Source organism: Ixodes scapularis, unplaced genomic scaffold (genome assembly GCF_016920785.2).
Source record: "Ixodes scapularis isolate PalLabHiFi unplaced genomic scaffold, ASM1692078v2 ptg000597l_1___fragment_1__unscaffolded, whole genome shotgun sequence".
In the NCBI taxonomy this organism is placed as follows: domain Eukaryota; kingdom Metazoa; phylum Arthropoda; class Arachnida; order Ixodida; family Ixodidae; genus Ixodes; species Ixodes scapularis.
Window position 1 is genome coordinate 1,156,463 of NW_024610006.1, and position 21,185 is coordinate 1,177,647.

The 21,185-nt window shown below is 51.1% G+C and overlaps 1 protein-coding gene across 1 annotated transcript; it reads right to left on the reverse strand.

Annotated features, from left to right (window-relative positions):
- Window positions 1–9,562: 9,562 nt before the first annotated feature.
- On the reverse strand, window positions 9,563–11,239 carry LOC120846813. Its single transcript, XM_042287923.1, has 2 exons — window positions 10,979–11,239; window positions 9,563–10,843 (listed from the first exon to the last, which is right to left on the reverse strand). Exons 1-2 carry the CDS (start codon window positions 11,237–11,239, stop codon window positions 9,563–9,565), a joined length of 1,542 nt encoding a protein of 513 aa, XP_042143857.1.
- Window positions 11,240–21,185: the final 9,946 nt, after the last annotated feature.

A 21,185-nucleotide genomic window follows, 5' to 3' on the forward strand; every position in this document is an offset into this window, starting at 1 on the left:
TGTACTTACAGCAAAGTTAACCCTACCCTCTCCCCCCACATCGCTTCGAGCCAGCCCGAGAGTAGCACCATGTCCATCCTGAAGAAAATTTCCACCGCCGACCAGTGGGCCTCCAACTACGAGAATCTTCAGAAGATGTTCTCGTATGAAGATTTTTTTAAACCCTACGTGGATGTGCCAAAACATCTCGGCGCCGCCACGAAGAACGTCCTCCAATATTTTATAGAGTGCGGGCACATTGTCTCCGGCAATGACAACTGTTTTATCAAGAATTTTGTGGTCGCCTTCGCGAACCCAACCGTCGACCCGGTGGACCAACGCATAGTCGACGTGATTAATATCATAAATGCGTGCCATTATCTGAATGTCTTTGAGTTGGCGGTGACAAAGTACTATCTCTTGATATTTGTGCGGATCGTGCCGTCGAAACGGACGGATGCTGTCGGGCTGCGGAGAATACTCTGTTTTTTACACAGCGTCATCACCAGCTACGTGGGAAACCACCACGTCGAGTGGAGCGAAGACTGCGACGTGTTGGCCCCGCCGCCCCCGTCCACGATCCCCATGTACGAACTGGACTACAGGGGGTTTTTGGAAGTGGTGGACACTGACGTTTTCGTGGCCGAGTTGAGAAGCCAGCTCAACCGGGAGCGTCCATGGACGACCCTGAGGAAACTAGTCGTGAGACACGCCGACACTCCAAAATATTATATCGAGAGGGTGCGCAACTACGACCGTGCGGTGATCTACTAGGAAAATAAAAAGAAAACACTCGCAAACCAGAAACAGTGTCTTTATTCCCACAAAAAACCAATCGCCCGGGTGGAAACGGGCGCATTCGTTCGTCTTTTCGGAAGGCTGTAAAGTTGTTCCCAACGCGTAACAATAGGCGCGGTAAAACGCTTTTCGAAATGGGCAAACACCTGCGCAGCGCAATTTTTGCTTTATACTAAGTCTTATATCGACCTTAGCACATCTCAATGTCAACGCTCTGGGACCAGGTGCATTCGTCTCTACCTTTCCGAACAACAGACTTCTGGAGGCGTTACCTAAGGCGGGGGTAAAACATTCGCTTTAAAAATAAAAATGCATAAAGTCGTTTCCAACGCGTAAAAATAGGCGCGGTAGAACGCTCTTCGAAAGGGGCAAACACCTGCGCAGCGCAATTTTTGCTTCATACTAAGTCTTATATCGACCTTAGCACATCTCAATGTCAACGCTCTGGGACCAGGTGCATTCGTCTCTAGCTCTCCGAACAACTAGACTTCTGGAGGCGTTACCTAAGGCGGGAGGTAAAACATTCGCTTTAAAATTAAAAATGCATAAAGTCGTTTCCAACGCGTAACAATAGGCGCGGTAGAACGCTCTTCGAAAGGGGCAAACACCTGCGCAGCGCAATTTTTGCTTCATACTAAGTCTTATATCGACCTTAGCACATCTTAATGTCAACGCTCTGGGACCAGGTGCATTCGTCTCTAGCTCTCCGAACAACAGACTTCTGGAGGCGTTACCTAAGGCGGGAGGTAAAACATTCGCTTTAAAATTAAAAACGCATAAAGTCGTTTCCAACGCGTAACAATAGGCGCGGTAGAACGCTCTTCGAAAGGGGCAAACACCTACGGAGCGCAATTTTTGCTTCATACTAAGTCTTATATTGACCTTAGCACATCTTAATGTCAACGCTCTGGGAAAAGGTGCATTCGTCTCTAGCTTTCCGAACAGCAGACTTATGGAAGCGTTACCTAAGGCGGGGGGTAACCTAGGAACCCACCACGTCGAATGAAGCCAATACTGCGACGTGTTGGCCCCGCCGTTCCCGTCCACGATTCCAAAGTACGAACAGGACTACAGGGGGATTTTTGGAAGTGGTGGACACTGCCTTTTTTTTTTCGTGGCCGAGCTCGGAACCCAGCTCAACCGGGAGCATACGTGAACGACCCTGCGGAAACTAGTCGTAAGACACGCCGACACTCCGAAATATTATATCGAGAGTGTGCGCAACTACGACCGTGCGGTGATTCACTAGTAAAATAAAAAAAACACGCGCAAACCAGAAACTGTGTCTTTATTCCCACAAACACCAATCGTCCGGGTACCATGGGCTCGATTGAATAGTATCGACACGTCAGGCCGCCGGCGACGCTTCACAGGTGGGAGGGGCTGAGCTTGATACTATTGTAAAAATATTGTCGTGTTTATTATTCTCAAAATGAAATGAGCTCGTGCCGCGTAACGTCCTCTACCGTTGCTCGATCGGGCAATGGGATGCGGAACGTAGAGCGATGTTTGGTGACAGGCGTAGCGAGTCCACCACAGAGGGTTTCCGGTGGAGGAGGCCGACTTAACGGCCAAGAGGACGTAGGTGCTGTCGTGAGCGCCGACGACCGAAGATCCCTTGAGTGGTATGGGGAAGACGACCTTGACCGTCCTGGGCTCGGTGAACTCTATAGGTTCCTCGTCGCGCCCCAGCCGTATCTCGACCACCTCCTTGCACATGGTCACGGTGCTATCTTGTTGGGAATCGTCGTCGACAGTCTTCAAAACTACGTCCGCGCACTTTTCCACCTTCCAGACGTATTCTCGACCGCCGACATCGGTCAGTTGGATCGACCGAAGGTCGCACATTATTTAGATCTTTTCCACCACGGCAGATATTTTGTCGACGAGTCCTGATTCTATTAGAAGACATACACGCACCACGTGGACTCCGCGCACGCCCTGAGTCAGGAGGTGATCTAGCGGAATGACAGCCGCCTTTAGGAAGGAGAAGTGCTCAAACACGCTAATGTGCTCCTTTATATAGTCGGTGTTCTTTTTCAGCACGTGACAGAGTTCTGGGAAAGGGACGTACTTGACGGCAACGTCTTTGAGCTCTACCGTCACCACAATCTGCTGCATGTAGGATACGTACTTGAGGTCGGGATGCTCGGCGCACGCCTTTTGCGCGATGTGTACGAGCGCCTCGACTTTGGCGAGCGGCTGCGTGTCCTTTCGCGTGTGAAGCGACACGACACGCCCCATGCCGCCGACTTCTCCGTTGATCTTGGCGGCGATGCGTTTGAGTCTGTGCGACGAGTTGTCGTTCATGAGCGCGATGCGGAGAATGCCTTCGCCCGATTCCGTTTCGCAGTGATACACCGAGTACAGTCCGCACTTCTTGACGACGTTTTCGTAGACCTCTAGTTTGGACTTGTCTAGCGTCATAAAGTCCGCGAGCTCCTTGGCACTGAGGGGCTTATCTCCGTCGAATTTCGTGGCGATGGGCACGTTAATCAGAAACTGGAGACATTCGGTGCTAAAGAGAGCCGAAGCGCCAAATCTTCCGTCAACGTTGCACGTTATGTAGTCGAGTATTTTGTCCAACCCGGAGACGCGCTTGTCTTCCACATCGCAAAGCGTTCGCACCGGCATGTTTTTATATAAATTAAAAACCAATTATGGAGTATGTCGTAGGGCTGCTGGCTTCTCTGCCTGCCGCGTATAATATACTGAAGAGGAAATTTAAAGGACTACCCGTATTTGTGTACATATATTCGAAAGAAAACCAGTGCGTTTTTTGGGATAACGTGGGTATGCGGTGGAACTCTCTAAATAATAGTTTATACCTGATGAGTGACGATTACAGTCCGGACAACCGCGGAACGACCGTCCTACTTTCGCCGGGCGAACTGGAAGTCGTGCACTCGAAGCGGGACAAGACAGCCGACGCGTACGTCCCTACGCACGAGAGCTCGCCTTATGCGAGCTCTCGGCTGCGAGGAGAAAATCTACGACGTCGTCTGGAATGGCGGTCAGCGCGTCGTCTACACTTCCATGGACCTGTTTCGAATGCTATACAACAAGGGCGTCTTTATTTGACGTCAAAGTTTGGAAAGTTGAGCGAGCACTTTAACAACCCGTTGAGCAGGCGCCTCGGAAGCCTGGCTCTGTACTCGTAAGGAGTCACGCCCGCCGTCGTCGGTCCGTAAATATGTAGCCACGCCGAGTCTCGCTCGTCGCTTTCCGACGCCAATCTTCGGTTGGACGCGACGTCGTGGGGGCTTCTTCTCGCGTCGGGCGCGTACTTTACCATGTCCACCGGTACGTTTCGCGGTTCTAAATAACCCAAATTTCTGTTCATTGCAAACACGACAATCATGTTATCGTCGTGCGAGCGCCGCTTGTACGTTTCGTAATGTTCTCTGCGTACGCATCGTCTGATTCCTTTTCCGTAATTGCCGCATATTGCCTGCCCCGTGCATAGAGTCGAGCAGTCTCCGTCGTTGACGCAAGACACGTATTCCTTATCGCAATCCATATACTTTTTTGTTTGAAGAAGAGATGACCTTTAAAATTACTATACTCAAGGCTTCGGAAATAAACGGAGTCTATTTTCTGTGGGCTATGATACTGCTAGCATTTAGCGTTCTGGTTCTTTCGCTCACAATGTGCCGCGTCCTGTTTGCCCAAAGAAGAAAACGGAAACCGAAAAAGGAATTGAGTAAACGGGACAAGCTCGTAAACAGCATTAATAACGACAGCGACTTTTCGGACGACTTGTACGAGAACGTTCTATAAATAAAAATGGACATGTTTAGGAGTGCATTCCTGCCTTCTTCGCGAATCGACAATTACAACAATCCCCACAGCACCACCACGGCCGCAACTCCCCCTTTCAATACGACTGTGCATACAACTACGGCTCCCATGACCACTATTACTACTACTGCAACTACTAGTACTACTACTGCTACTACTAGTAGTAGTACTAGTACGAACCACAGACTAGACACCGTCCCACTGACGACACCCGACCAAAGAAACGTAGCATCTAATGCGACCATAGTCTACGACATGATGCTGGCATATTTCTGGAAAAACACCGACAAGAACAAGCGATCCGACATTTACGACAGTCTCACTCTCCGGAACGCGGTGACTTCCGCGAGCGACCATCGAGCCGGTAGCGAACGTCTCTTTAGAAAACACGTTTACGAGGTTTTGGGCAGAACCTTTCCCTGGATCCTTAGCGTCGATAACGTCCGCGTCTGCGTCTCGGACCAGAGATCCGTACTGCCCATCGAGATCCTCATTCCACGCAGGGCGGCCTACACCAACGAGAGCGCAGACTTGGCTTTTGTCGGGCGCGTCCTATACGACCAGTACAAATCGGTGATTGATCCGTACGATCACGTCACGTATTTGGTTAGGAATCACCCCAAGCTCGTGGAACGCTACCCCATGTTCTGGTCCTACGTGTTTCTCAAAAACGTTCCGGCGTACAACGATTACGTGGAAGGCGACTGGAGCGACGAGAAGACAATCTTTTCGAGTCAGACCTATCAGGCGGGCTGGTTGAATGCAGACGCAATAACAATGCTGGCAAGCACAGTCACGAATCTGCCCTTTGACGGAACGGGTGGCGTCGGCGAAGAGCCCGTAGCCCTGGGCGTGCGCGCCATGTACAACCTGGAGTTATTTAGTTCTGCCTACAACGGAGACTACCTGTTTACGGCCGCCGCCATCCGCAACGCGTACAAGTTTGCCTACGACTCGTGCCTCTACGTTCCGCGCGGCGTGGCCACGGCCGAGCTCCATTCGCTAAAGAAGAGGGAGGTCCTTCTGGGCGTGCGGCAACCCACCATCTCCGACGTGGTCAACGACATCAACAACGTCAAGACGTCGTCCGTCATGGTCTACCTGGACGGAACCGTGAGAAAGAAGCGCGGCGGCGGCATCGCGAGTGGCGGCGTGGGTTGCCTCAAGGCTTCCGGCCTGCAAGAGGACGTGGTGGAGAAAATTGTCGAGAGCGTCGAGTCGACCGTCAAGACCATACTACCCCGACTGTGCGAGACGATAGGAATTCCGAGCGTGATTGCCAACGCCATGACGGCAACGAAAAAGATTCGGCTACTAGACGTGCTGCGCACCGTGGACAACGTCCTCTTCCAACACAGCGACTGGGAAGAGAGAATAAACAGGGGTCTTGCCGCGATTCCGTCTCTGATCAACAACATAACCAACGAGCCGATCGTCAGCTTTGTGCCGAGCAAAACGGCATACACGCACGTACCCACAGGCAGCACCCTCGAACTACCTGGCTTTGACAAGTCGATTGTGCTCTCCACTCATCTCGATCCCGAAACAAACAAGCGCTTCTGTCCCCTCAAGTTCATTTTACAAGAGCCCTTCCTCTATCTAAACAAGGGGAGCGGGCGTTACTTTACCCACTCGAGTGGAGGTCACCCGATGCCCTTCACCCAGGTAGAGGGATTACGCATACTGTATCACTTTCTCGTCCAATAAAAAAAAAACACAACCTCCATTATTTGGCGTGACCTTGTGTGATGAGAGTACTTAAGCGTCGCCCTTCTACACACACAATAAACGTATTGACACCATGGGTATCCGAAATCTTTGGAATACACTCAACGCAGTTTGCAACCGCGCCGTCGAGGAGGAACTGGCACCGTTACTCGAGTCTCAGTTACAGCTCTTGGACGACCCCGGCAGTAACGTCGAGACGGCCACGAACCTCGTTTTGCGGACGTATTTTTCGCCTACGCCGTCTGCGCGTCACTTCGACTATGAGAGCGTGACGTCCTCGTTCGTGATCGGAGAGTCGGCGCGCATTCAAGTCGTCGTCGACGGTAACATTTTTCTACACCACTGCAAGCACTCGCTGACGGACCACCATCTCAAGACGTTTGCGGACAAGATCGATGCCGCACGAGCGATCGCCGACCGAGAGGAACGAGAGCGAGCGTGGGAAGCCTTGAACCTCGAGATTATCAAACACTACGTTGGCGAGACCAACGGAGATCTGGTTGGCAATTACGTCGAAGACTATATCGAAGACGACGCGTTTGTTCTTCGAGATTTGGACTGGGACAAGGAGTACGAGGCGAGACCGGGCGAACGCTGCATCCGATACGACGCCTTCTTCACGACGGTGTTTCATTGCATATCTAGGACGGTCAAGAGGGTCGTCAAGGGGCTGTCCCTAAACAGGCGTGTGGAAGTTGACGTGGTGGTGGTGTTTGACGGAATGTCGCCGACGGTAAAGTGGCCCGAGCAGTACAAGCGTCGAAGTAGAGAGCTGGCCAACGTCATCAAAAACTCGTCTGGCGAGGACACCAAGCGAGTTCGGACCATCGAAAATTCGAGACTGCAGTCTGTCCTGAACGGAAGGCTCAAAAACTTGGCACGCTACGGCAAAGACGCCATGGCCACAATCTGCCGATTGACCGCGGCCTCGGACGTGATGCAGCACGTCAGGGAATATGCCACGCTTCTCGAGAACCCACTCTACGCCAAAGAGGTGATTGACGGCTACTCGAACGAGTCGGCTGCAGCGTACCAACTCTCGTCCTTTACGATCCTGCCGCCGTTCTACGTGGGGGAAGGCGACGTCAAGGTCGTGGACTCTTTAATGTGTCCGCCGCCAAACGACGAGCGCTGGGACGTGTCCGTCGTTGTCACCAACGATTCGGACATTCTCCTCGGGGTAGCTGCGGTCGTGGAAAAGATACCCTCGCGAGACGTCTACGTGTATTCGGCCCGCCAGTACAGCGAGAGTAAGAAGCGACAGGACGAACACAGGTTCGAGTTTGGCGGCGTGCAACACGCCGTGTCTCTGCTGGACAAGTCTCTTCCCAGTCGTCAGGCGGGTTACTACCACATCAAGGACGATTTCTTTACTCGCGCTGTACGCGTCAGTAGTTGCGATCTTCACCCGCTGTCGTTTGTGGTGCCAATCTTGCTGTACGGCGGCTACGAGATGCTCCCGTTTATGATAAGCTCATCTAAAAAGGTGGACGGCAAGAAGGTGGACCTGTTTCGCGCAATGATGAACGCCGCAACGAAGGAGACTAGCTTCTTTGACATTTTACTGGCGGCGGTCGATGCCGCGGCACCTATGGAAGGGTCCACTACGCGGAGGCGAGCGGCCGCAATGTCCAAGGACTGGCCCAAGGCGAACGAGCGTCGGCAGAAAGTAGAGGAGATTGTCACGAAATACCTGAAGCTGCTTCAGTACACCGCGCTCTACACCACGCAGCAGGACCGGCTAGCGTGGTACGTAAAGCCCGTAGAGTTTGTGTACGAAGACCGCGTGGTAGAGAGGGACGCGACAACAAACGCTTTCGTCACGCGACCGATCACGACCATGGGGCAGAACAAGGCGTGCCGCGTGAGTCTCGCCGACGTTGCGAGCGTCATAAGGGCCCTAAAGGCCAGCGACGCGTTGGAATCTGCGGTGGACATACGAGGTTACGTTATCGAATCTAGCGGCGAACACCTTGCGGTTTCCAGCGCCATCAAGGCGCTTTCGGCGCTCTACATGATGGGTGCTATGGACTTTGATGACGACTACGACAATTGGTCGGACGTGGAAGCCCTTGCTGCCGTCTACAAGTGGTACGAGACCCGCTGTCTGTGTCCCTGCATCAAGACGATGGATCTACGACGCGTCTTGTGCATCTTTAGACAGAGCAGCGACTGGTCTCGCACGTTCACCACTAGCCTCATCAGACGGGCCTATAAGAAGAACAAGCGGCGACTGAGCAACCTTCGATTTCCTAGTTTCGACGCCATTTACAACGACATGTTGTGAATAAAAGAACGTTTGTTTGGACACACACACACACAGACGCACACACATAGAGACACAGATGTATAGCAGCGTGCAAGCTAGCGTAAGCGTTTATTTTAGGCAAAGCAGACAAACACAAGCGAAAGCGAGTCACTTCTTGTAATACGACACTTTGTAAATGCCATAGTCGTTGGTGGACGTAATGTTTGACTTTGTAACATCTTTTAATATCTGCAATTTCTGTATAGTAATGTAGTAGAAACAGTCGACGAGCCTCAAGACGACCAGATTGTGTAGACACATCCAATGCTTCTCGCAATAAAGGCGATCTGACACATACTGTCCGTCTTCCTTGGGTTTGATTTTGGCCACGAGCGCCGGTAGAGAGGTGGTCACCTCGTAGGTGCCGTGGTACGTGACTGGAATCACGTCGAAGAAGGATTCTTGTTCTTCCAGGGGATCGAAAGTGTAATCGAGTGGCAAAGTGGTCGTCTTGTCGTTTACATAGCTTTGCAGAACGTGGTGGAGAAAGGGTAGAATTGCATGCACGTTGTGATGCGCCGACGAGTGACGGACGTAGAGGTAGACGTAGTGCTTGGTGCATATCACGTCGTGCACCTTGAGATCGCGCAGCACGTTGATGAAGTTTATGCAGTCCACCACCACTCGGTTGGCGTCCTTGTCCCTGTATGAAAAGACGAGTAGATAGTGGGACGACGAGCTGTCTTTCTGACAACACTCTGCTCCCTCTACGACCGATGGGACGTTGTTTTGAATAAAGAAATTTGCGATAGCGATCCAGATTTTATAGGGTATCGATACCGAAAGGTCCAGTTCGCAATGGAGATAGTCTCGCAGGGTCCTCATTTTTTCTTGCGAAAAGATATCGACGAACGTGACCTGTTTCAACATTTTACTCCCTCGATCGTTCAAATCAGTCACCGAACCTTTTTGTTAATGTATATGGGGGCGTTGGCGGTTTTTTTTATTTCAAATGCATATGGGCACGTTGCTGTCGTCGTCCTTGCTGTGAGGCGCGGACGTGGATGGATTGGAGAGTAGCGGCGCCATCATCGTGGAGACGTCTTCCATGGTTTTACGGAGCTTGTCTCGCATCGAGTTGGACAACAGGTCGTCGCTGTCGCATATCAGTCTGTTGAGAAACTTTGTTTCGACCGGAACGATGACTTCCACGTCGTCGGCCACGGACCACCTACAACGGGCTAGGAAGAGGCGCAAGGCCGTCGCCGAAACAAACTGCCCCCTAAACAGGTTGTAGCAATTAGACACGGAGGCAAAAGCCTCGAGTAGTTCCTTCTCGAGAAATTTCTTGTTGATGACGCTAATCTCGGTCTCGTCCTCGATAAAGAGCTTGATGAACATGTTCAAAAAGTCGGCTAGTACGCGTTGGTCCACCTCGCACGTGGATATGGCCGCCATGGCGCACTTCGCTCCGTTGGCGTCGCGCGTAGTGTGCATGGCAGTAGACATGGACGTGCACCACGAGATGATGGACGACGACACGCTAGGCGAGATGTGGTGTTCCAGACAGTTGGGCGACTGGACCCAGAGTACAAAGTCGTTAAAGAAGCGCGAGTCGTACAGGTAGGTGTTTTCGCCGCGGTAGCTCCTGCAGAAACGCGTGTGATAAAACAGGTTGGTGGCCATCCGAAATAGCGCCGTGTTTGAGTAGGTGGCAATTTCTTCCTGGCGCGGAGTGGGTATGCCCTTGGTCATCTTGAGGCACTGTAAGGTGGCCCCAAACATGTCCGAGTCCATCATCTCAAAGTTTAGGCACTGTAGAAACAGACCGAGGTTACGGGGCGAGACGCAACAGGCCTGGCTGTAAAATTTGTTGAGCTCCTGCGTGCCCTGGTCCGACTGTTTGTGCACTTCGACGAAGCGAGAGTCCACGCGCCCGTTGCTCATGCACTGTTCTATGATGGAGGCGATGTTAAGGACCGACACCTCGGTGGCCGGCGCCTTCTCCTTCTGCAGGGCTAGCACGTAGTGGTTGGTACGCGGCACGGGGATCGTGTCGGAACTCTTCATGATGAGCTCGTTGTGGTCACGCAGCGTCGTAGAGATGGCCGGATCGATGATGTTGACGTCGTCCGTGACCCGCTCGGCCGGCATGACGGTCCGGAGCGTCATGTAGTCGGTGTCGCAGCGGTACACTCCGTTCTCGACGTTACTCGTGTACAACCTGTTGCTCTCTTCGACCAGGAGGTTGATGACGTCCTGTGGCTTGTTGTTTTGCGAAAACTTTACGCGAATGGCCCCGACAATGTTTTCGTTGACGGTGTGTGGCTGCGTGATCCTGTGCACGAGGCTGAGACCGTTGGCCACGTCGAGCCAGTTGTGGCCCATGGCGCTCTCAAACTGAAAGATGGGGTTGCACTTTACGCGCACCGCCGCGTAGTTGCACAGGGATACTAGCATGACCGCCGTAATCTTGGCTGCCGTCCTTGCGCCCACCGCCATACCGCGAGTCGCCTCGCGCGCATGGGAAAATATCTCTTCGATGTAGAGGAGTAGCAGGCGCAGAATGGCAGTAGCGTACGCGTCCACGTACGGCTTCAGATCCCTGATGACGCGCTGAGTGGTCGACGAGGAAGAGGTTTTCCTAAGTATGTTGAGACTGTTTCGTACGTATTCGATTCCCATTACGCAGTGAAATACTGTATTGTCATTCAGGAGCGTTTGGATGGCCATCTGATCCATGTCGACCGTCATCAGTATGTTACTACCGAGCTCGAAAACGCGAAAGAGCATATCTGCAACCGGTTCCACATCTCCGTTGGTCAGGAGCGTCGTGCGCGCCTTGGTAATGTGCTGCATGAGTTTCTTGGACGAGTAGCCGAGTAAGGTCGACGTGTCGTTCGGGAGCGTGGGCACGTATTTATCGCCATCTCTCCTGTAAGACACGTTTTGATTTCCCCGCTGCCGGAATACGGGTAATAAAATATCGGTGGCGTCTTCGTGATCCACCGAGTGTTGACATCATCCCTTTTTCAACAGGTCTAAAAAATTTTCTGCGACAGACATTTTTATAATAAACAAAATTGCTACCGCCTATGGGAGGTCGACTCCGCTCCCAGTCGAGGTCAACCTAGATATGGAGAGAATATATATTGCGCACCAAGTAGAGGGCTCCTCTCATTATCGTCGCTATGGCGCACCTCGTTACGGATCCCATAAGCAAGGAAGTCGTGCGTCGCTTCAAGACGTTCGCCGAATGGCGACTTCGCACCAGAGCCACGCCTCGAGACTTTGCCTATGCCGGCCTAGAATATTGCGCTGACCGGAAACACATCTACTGTCGGCACTGCAAATTTCAAGTCGCCGAACAGGACTGGGAGACGCTCACGTTTCACCCGATGGACCTTCACCGCCGAATGCCGTGCAAGTTTCTCGAGCAGTACAGGGACCCGCGGCTGAACGTAGCAAGGGTCGTGTCCGTCTTGCCGAGCTACTCTCACCTGGTCTACAAGAGATACGTCGACGAGAAGATTCGAGCCAAGACCTTTCACGATGTTCGAGGCCCTGCGTTCGCCAAGGCCGGCTTTTTCTGCTCGCACGACGACGAGCAGGGCTACCTCTCCCGCGAACAGATAGTGACCCGCATATTCGTTTGTTTCTACTGCGGGGTGCAAGTATTTTCGATCCTCGACTGCGAAGAAGACGATCCGTGGCTGCTACACGCCCGCAGGTCCCCCAATTGCGTGTTTCTACGAGTGAACAAGACCTATTACTACGTGCACGATGCAGTCGAAAAGTTTTACAGGAGCGAGATGTACTGGGCGTCTCACTTTCCCGAGATCGACGATCTCGTCAAGGACCCAAAGTTCCGCAACAGGACTATGAGTACTCTGTACACGGCCAACCTGACGCATCCCTTGAACGTATCGGCGATGGTGAGTGCCATTCGGAGCAGCAAGGCGACTCCGTTGGGCAGTCACACTCTGTTTGAGCCAGTGAACGCCCTTCCTTCGTTCGATCACAAGGCTATCGGTAGGTGGGGTAACTTTGTGATAGATAGCGCGATCTGTGATACGCACTATTCCGCTATAAAGTCACGAGACGAATCAACTAAGAGGTGCATCGTATGCATGAAGGCTCCGGCTAACATTGCCTACTTGCCGTGCGGACACTGCGTGTCGTGTTTCGACTGCACCATATTATTCAAACATTGCAAGGCCCGTAGACTCAAAATCGACTTTATTTCTAGAGTCTACTTTGCTTAAGAACATGTCTTTCTACTGGAGACTGTTCGACCACGACCCGACTGTGGCCAAGGTGATGTCCGACTTTAAAACTTTTGCGACGTGGCCTTTGCGCAACAGTACCCCCACACCCAAGGACTTTGCCATGGCAGGACTCGCCTACGATCCGGAGAAGCGGATTCTCAGCTGCTCGATGTGCCAGCAAGAGACTCAACTCTCTACTATCGTGGCCTCGGACGAAACACTTCCCCAAGGACTGCACGAATCCGACTGTGACGCACCGCTACGCACGCTGAGTCCAGACGTCTCGGCGGTGGTGACCGAACGAGCGCTTGCCTTTAGGCCCGAGTTTCAGACTTACACTGCGAGGTTCGCCTCCTTCGACGCTCGGCCGAAAGAAGAAGACGTCTTTGACGTGGATTACATGGCATCTGCGGGATTTTATTACCTGACCGATCGGACCGTGGAATGCTTTTGTTGCGGACTTCGGTTGCTTTCGTGGGAAGCCGACTACGACGACCCAGTCGAGGAACACGCCAAGTACAACCCTCGCTGCCCCTATCTTCGATTGTGCGCGAGCGTAACCTACATCAAGGAGGTGTCCGACGTGTATAGAAATAGCGATTTATTTTGGTTGCTAGAATATACCAAGGACATTGAGTTTGTCTCAAACAAATACAGCCTAGACTTTATAACAGCATTGGCCACTTCCAAGTTTGATCTTTCCTGTCCGAACAAGCTAAAGTCCTTTCTCGAAAACAGCGATTATTTTTCGGCGCTGAGCGTAGGACGTCCGTATCCCACGCGCATCGACAAGACGAGCATCTCCATGAAGCGGTCCGATCCGTCCACGACGATTTGCGTCGTCTGCATGAACTGTCCGGTGTGTATAGTTACTTTGCCCTGTGCCCACGCCGCCTTATGTTTAAATTGTCTATTTCCAATGATTTACAATTCGAGAGAGCAATCTGTGTGTTGCCTTTGTAAATCTGCAGTGAGTGGAATGTATCGAATTCATTAAATAAACTATTTGTACTGGCACTAGTGTAGTGTGCATGCAAAAGAACGATTCGTGACTCAAAAATATAAGCACGCGAAATATTTATTTTCAAGCATAACTCAGTCGTCTTCTTCGCCCATTGAGTCTTCTCCTTCGTCGTAGTTGAAGGTGTTTAGGACGATCGGACCCAGCATTCTGTCGTCGTCCGATTCGAGATATTCGTCGGCGTCACTGTCGTAGTCGTCACTGTAGCCGTCGTCACCGTCACCGTCGTCACTGTCGAGGTCTTGGTACTCGATGTCACCCACAACACCGTCCACACCTTCGATAACGTCTAGGTCGGTTGGCGCAATGTTTCTTAGTGACGGAGACACTGTGCTAGAAATACACAAAGTGTATTCACCAAGGTAGACGTCCTTGTTGGGGACGTCTCTAGCGGTGAGTAGTCAGTCTTCGATGCACGTTGAGAAATTGGTGAAGCGTTTCTCGGCGTATAAATCCGAGTCCGGTCATGCAGAGGCTCCGTATGCCAACGTCGATGATCCTCTTTTCTGCGAGATACATCAAGGCTTCGTCGTCTAGGTCTAGGCACGATCAATCTGCAAGTGAGTCAAATTAGGTAGACCGTCCGCTAAGCACTTTACAGAGTCGTTGGTCAAGCCGGGTGCGTGACGTAGGAGCAAAGTCTTGATGTTCGGGTAGAAAGGAACCAAATCACTGACGTGGCGGTCTCGCAGCATTGGATAGTGCACCAACTCCAAGAATGTGATGTGCGTAGGAAAGCTTCTTAATATTGAAATTTCGGTATACGCACAGTGAATTTGCCCTTCCACGTTGTCCCAAGCGTAGCCCTCTTCTTCGTGGTATATACTAAGCACCACTGTTTTCCAATCCACCGCGCTTGACACTCTGGACTGAGCGAACACTTGTACGCAGGTGTCGGCCAGCGGGAGAGATGGGGACCTGTCTAGTCGAGCCATTGTCGCTTTGGGTTATAGGGTAGTAGTCGTGTCGTGTCGTGATGTCGGGGGAGAGGGTAGGGTTAGCTTTGCTGTAAGCGTAGTACGTGCGAGTACATATATATATATATATACCCTCACTCGCTATCTGAAAACGGAGATAACGTTTCGCTACAAAAAACAAAATCGTACATTTCCTGACTCAACTGATTCGAAGCGCAAAAGACAAAGTGCGTCACGTTATCTTTAGAGGCGAAGAGTTCCGTCGTTATCACCAAGATAGCGTATATAGATTCGTTGTTCTGCAATATCACTCGAAGGACAGCTCGACTGGCGTTTCTTATTCCAGTCAGACACAAACTCTTGAGTCGACGCAAAGGAGCCAGATGAATCCATCCCTCGTTCCTGATACGGCAACCGTTGTTGCTGATTTGAAGATGTTCGAGAGATTGAGCGTAGGTCGCCAAGTATTGTAGAGCAGAGTTTGACAATAGGGGGGCGTTCCTCAGGAGTATGGTCTTGAGGTGCGTATACGTACAAACAATGTACAACAATTGTGCGTCCTCCAAGGTCGGATAGTCGACAAGGTCCAAAACGGTCAGAGCGTTCGCGGACACATGAGAAAGTTTACAAATTTCGGAGAACAGGACGACCCTCTCTCGTTCAAACTCTTCCTCATTTGAGTCTTCCGAATAAACGTTGGCCACTACTCTGCTCCAGTCGAAGGTTCGCGATTGATCAAACTTGGTGGCCTCGCGAAACACTTTGGACACGCTGGATGCTACTCCGGTCATGTTCTACGTTTGTCGACGCGCTTCGGCAGGCGCGCGTATATATACATACGTTTTGTGTATGTAGAAAAATAAAGCCTCTCGAATGATTGTTTGTTTATTTCAAAAAAGACACGTACTAGACGTTGCGCAAAGCTCGCATAATGTGATCGCTTTCGGTGTAGTATCTCTTGTACTTGTAGCGCCTGATCTCGTCGATGACGTCGTCGTCACCGTCGTCACCGTCTTCAGCGTCGTCGTCGCTATCCACGTTGCGCTCAGCGTAGTCGTCGTCCGAATTTCCGTGAAACTTGGGCTCATTATTATTATTATTATTATTTGTCTCGTACACCGTCCGTCTGGTACGCAGAGTCGATTTGTAGCGGCCTCCGCCGGTCGAATGGAAGAAGCTATCCGTGGACGGACCCAGCGGTCTCTTTTCCGAGTCGTCCACGATCCTGTAGTTGGGGCGATTGGAAACGCGATACTTGAATTCCTTTCGCACGTTGTCGCGCGCGTTTGGACGAAACTTTGCACCAGACTCTCGGTGCACGATGTTGTCGGAATAATACGTGTCGTGCGTGGGCAAGTTTGTAAAGTCGCCGTTTATTGTCCTATACAACTCGCCTAGCTCGACCATCTCGTAGGCCACGACTATGGTTTCCAGAAAGGACGGCGGTGGGTCGCGAATCACGTCGATCCACTGCCCCACCTTGATCGAGCGGCTGGTGCCCACGTCGTGAAACTTGCTAGATATCTTGTCAATGTTTACGTCCACCAAGACTCCCGAAACGTAGGGCGAATGATTATCTCCGGTGGTCCTACCGACTTTGGTTTCCAACAGGGCTGCGCCGTCGCTTCTCGCTTTAAACACGGGATAGAACGAGTTAGATCGAATAGCCTTGGCCGTTTCGGCGTACTCCCTTCCGCACATGACGTCGCCCTTCTTGTTACGCACGGGCACTATCGAGTACATGTCATTCAACACGTGAACTGGAAATTGATTGACGAAAATTGGGCGCTGCGCTTGTGCATCTTAAAGACCTGAAAGTCTCTGATCACGTCGTTGGCACGATTTATGAGACGGTTCTTGTCCGACCGCAACCCCTCGTGAGCGCTCGTGAGAAACCTGAGCAGGCTCGGCGGGAGTTGGTCGAAAGAATAATCCACGCGCACTTGATACATTTTTTTATTACACGGGATACATGTACTTGGAGTCGCTGCTGGCGTTTCTGGACATTGTTCGCCTACCGACACTGACGCTGCGACCGAGTCGGCCTCGGTTGATGGAAATGCTACGGCTCCTCCTGTTGCCGACGCTGCGACTCCTCTTCCTTCCTCTTCTTCGACCCGAGGAGAGAACGCTCCTACTCCTACTCCTCCGCCGCGCGACGCTTCCGCTCCTGCTCCTCCGCCGCGCGACGCTTCCGCTCCTGCTCCTAGTCCTCCGCCGCGCGACGCTCTTGCTACGACTCCTCCTCGTTCTTTGACTCGATGGTCGAATCTTGTCGAGGATCGCGTGAGTTATCAGCGCGTGCCTGGCTCGATTGATCGGACATGACGCCGGCAGTCGGTGTTTGCGAGCAAAGGCCTGAATTAGTTTCCCCAATAAAAGTTTCAGGTAGGTTGGACTCTGTCCTCGTTTAACCCGCATGGAGCCGAGAATGCGCCTTTGATCTTCCTTGGTGAAATGTTCGAGGCGATACGGCTTTCTCGTATCGAGTCTACGACCGTTCCTGTTGCATCTCGAACACTTTGTTCTGGCGGTTCGTTTCGAGAAACCGCACTTGGAACATTTGACCATTTTTATTTACTCGTTAAAAGCCATGCCTCTCAACAGAGCCTCGACATTTTCTGGAACGCGCGTCGGAAGACGCTCTTTGTTCTTGAGTTTGTTCACGTAAGAAGAGACCTTGACGGCGATGGCGTTTTCGCGAAACGTTGTCGAAAGCGGGTGCTTGGTGACAGAGTTGTGGGTGACGACTCCCTTTTCAAAGTGTTCGCGGACGTCGCGGGGTATCTCTCTAAACTTGTAGCGTTTGGCCAGAACATTTGTCGGGTACTGCGATATGTCGTACTGACGCTGCTTACAGTATTGTACGATCGCCTTTCTCAGAAGAAGGTTATTTAGCTGAGTCTTCAATTTCGGATTAGGAGTAAAGGACTTTTCAATTTCCAATCGCATGTCTGTCGGTAGACTACTAATGTCCGGGACTTTTGTCAGGGAATAAAATCCCTCACCCGTCTTCTTTGTCCGGCGGGCGCCGGTCCGTCGACGCTTATTCTTCATTCTCTCGAAACGAACGAACGTGGATATGTTTTCAAACAGAGCGTCTCATAGGGCTCTCGTAGGTTTTTTTTGCTCGTCGTCCATGATCATTCGGATGGCCGTTTGAATCCGCAAGTATCGCAACACGTCGCCCGTGTACAGGTGTTGATATGGTTTATAAACGACGGCAGTGTGTTCCCAAATGTCTTCACCAATCACAAAGTCCTCGATGAATTTCCTCAATATTTTTTTCTGCGAGTCCGATTCCATCATTTTTATAATTGTAGTATCGAGGGCCCTCCCTCGTAATCCATCACCGCATCACACAACGCTCGAGCGTTCAAGTCGCGATCTCTGGACAGTTCCTCGGCCAGGCTCGGTTCTCGTCCATACTTTTCTTTAAATTCGACTCGCCACTGCCGCTTGCAGATTTGCTTCTCCACGATGTCGACCCGTTCGTAGCACTCGACGTCGATTTTGTTGTCTTTCAACACGACGTTCATGACCCTGTAGTCGTCTCGGCGCAGCACAAAATTTATAAACTCGATCACGTTGCGAAAGGCAACGTCCACCCTGGTCATGCGCTTAACTGCCACGAGCGCCTTGTAGAGGAATTCGCGTTGGCGCGCCGCGCCGAGTTCCTCAAAGGCGCGTTCGAGTTTGTAGGCAAAACCCTGATCTACCGTGTAATGGTTTAAGGTCTCGATCGTCATAGGGCCCAAGATTTCTCTAAACTGTCGCCTGATGGCTTCCACCTTGTCCGCGTTACTTTCGGCCAGTTCAAAATTGTATTGCGGAACGTGAAACGGCGTCACGCCGGAATACCTGGGGGTTTCTTTAGCGCTCGATGCCGGTGACTCCATCATTCCGTATTCTTCGTTTGTAAACAACATTGCGCGGTCAGAGGCGTCGTCCAATTCCGAGTCCCTTTTCTTTCTAGCTGCGGGATGGGTATGCGACGAAACGGGTGGTGGAGACGCAGACGACGACGAGGCGCTATAACTATCGAGTACCAGATACTCCGCGTCTTCGTCATCAGAGAATATGGGTGGTGGTGGTGGTGTTTGAGCTGCTCTCGCGGGTGGCGCTTGGGGTGGTGGTGGTGGTTTTTGAGCTGCCCTCGCGGGTGGCGCTTTTGCCGGTGGTGGCGGTGGCGGTGGCGGTGGCGGTGGTGGTGGTGTTTGAGCTGCCCTCACGGGTGGTGCTCGGTGGGGTGGCGGTGGTGTTTAAAAATAATTTGACATAAATAAGTGCTTTTTAGAGGCCTAGAGCTCTCTAAGAAGCCTCTATGAGGCCTAGAGGCCTTCTCTGCAAACCACTTCTCAAATCGCTCTAATGACACACCAAAGATGACAATGTCGCACTTAAAGTGTACCTTGTAAACGGAACCTTTTCGCCCAACTGGGAGTCCATGGCATTCATTTCGTCCTTCTATGGCATTGAACATGTGACATGACACCTGCGATTCTCAGTATTCTGATAGGAAGTGTATAGCGCAAAATTAGCAGATATGTATTTGATTGTGCATACTTGTTTGCAGGTGGTGGGAGCGATCAACATGTTCAGCTGCCTCAACTGCAGGATCTTCAGGATTACCATCTACAGGTGGAACCAGCCCAGTGTTTTTTAAGCATGATTCAGATTGCAGTGGAAGCCCACAACGGGAATTGGAGCTGCTGCGTAAAGCTGTAGAAGTTCAGAAGAAGTGTTCAGTGGTGAGTTGGTTGTTATTTTGACTTGTTCCCAGCCATCTTTTGATTGCAGCAAAATGCAACAGAAGCTGAAAAGTAGGAACTCAAACCGAAAAACTGGCAGCTTTGTTACGGTTACAGCCGTACTATGAAATCGATTTTGTTTCGGTACGCTATTTACTTGAGTCTGAGCCGGCATTGATTTTATGCAGACCCCGAAAGGTAGAAAAATAATAAAAATTATACTCGAGTATGAGCCAATCGGAAGGTAAAAAACCTTCCGATTGGCAAAAAAAAAAAACCTGGCTCGTGCTTTCGACACTTCTTTCGCTTTTGCTTTAATGATTTTTATGATCATGGGAAGTGCTACTGCACTCTCCGTCGAATGGATCACTCGAAGTGAGATTCGCCAATAATAACAAAGTAAGTGAGTTTATTGCGGTTCAAGTAAGGTATCTGACACAAACCAGAATACATCGAAGTCAGGACAATGCTAAACTGGAGACGCGAGCTAAGATAACCAGCTCTTCAAAAAGTCGTAGAGGAATCAATCTCTTAGTTTTGCATAACCAGACCAAAAATCGAACCCAATTTTTCTTTTTAATTTTTGTTGGGAGGTGGTATTTTGAAACAGAAACTCGGGAAAGCATCAGAAAACCAGGTGATATGTCATTCACTAAATCTGCATATCAAAAGCCGAGCTAGTCGGATAATAAAAAAATATGTGCCGACTGACCTGCGCCGTCGCAGTTGGGGTCAGGGAATCCGGGATGCTAGTTACAGCCACTCACTGCCATAGCGGAAAGACTAATTCTGTGGCAATCAAAATTAGTACGGTGATTGTAACACACGCCGCAGTGCACACATAGAGCCTTAGTTCCCTTAGAGCACCTGTCTTTCAGCACCAAAACAATGCACGTTTCATGGCTGGCCTCTCTAAATTCGCAAAATAGGAAATGCTCTTTAAGGACATCCAGACCGATGATCTCGGTACTTACAGTCGAGGCTTTGCAGCCTACACGTCCTTCCTCGAAGGTGGAGATGGTTGCACACAAATCACACATCGCGAAGTTTGCGACTTTAGGACACAGCACCGGCCATGGGTATCTTCAAATATTCAGGTCCAGCTGAGAGGACAAGTTTCTTCGGAGGTCATGAAGGCATCCAACATTCAGAGGATTCGTTACAAGGCATTTGAAATTTAAGCATGAGTGCATTTGCTTTGTTTTTGAGCATGCTGCCCCTTGTCCCCGAGCGGAGCTGTGTTTGACGCTGGGGAACCGGCTGCTCTTCTTTCTAATGAAGCTGAAACTCGGGTTGAGCTACACTGCACTTGGTGTACTTTTAGTGTTGACAGAACAACGGCATCACGCCACTTTCGAGCTGTGCTAACAACGCTGACTGCTGCGACAGCGAGGTGGAGTTTTCGGCCTCCATTTAGCATTATGCGGGCTATGTTGCCAGAGTGTATTGAAGCCCACTACCTTAAATTCAAAATGAATATTGATTCCAACGAAGTGAGAACAGAGACGCCGAATAGTGTAGGCCAGCAGCGCGTGCTGTACTCGAGCTACGTGAGTGGCTACACTCTTAAGTTTCTGGTTGCTATACCCCTAATGGGGCTATTTGTTTCCGTTCAATGGCGTACGGAGGCCGATGCTCCGACATCCATTTTACGGTGGACTCTAGGTTCTGAAA

Coding starts and splice junctions, on each gene's coding strand:
- LOC120846813 (XM_042287923.1), bottom strand. CDS start 11,239: ATGGGAATCGAATACGTACGAAACAGTCTCAACATACTTAGGAAAACC. Junction 10,844..10,978: donor GCAACTACGCGGCGGTGCGC/GTAAAGTGCAAC, acceptor GGGGCCATTCGC/GTAAAGTTTTCGCAAAACAA.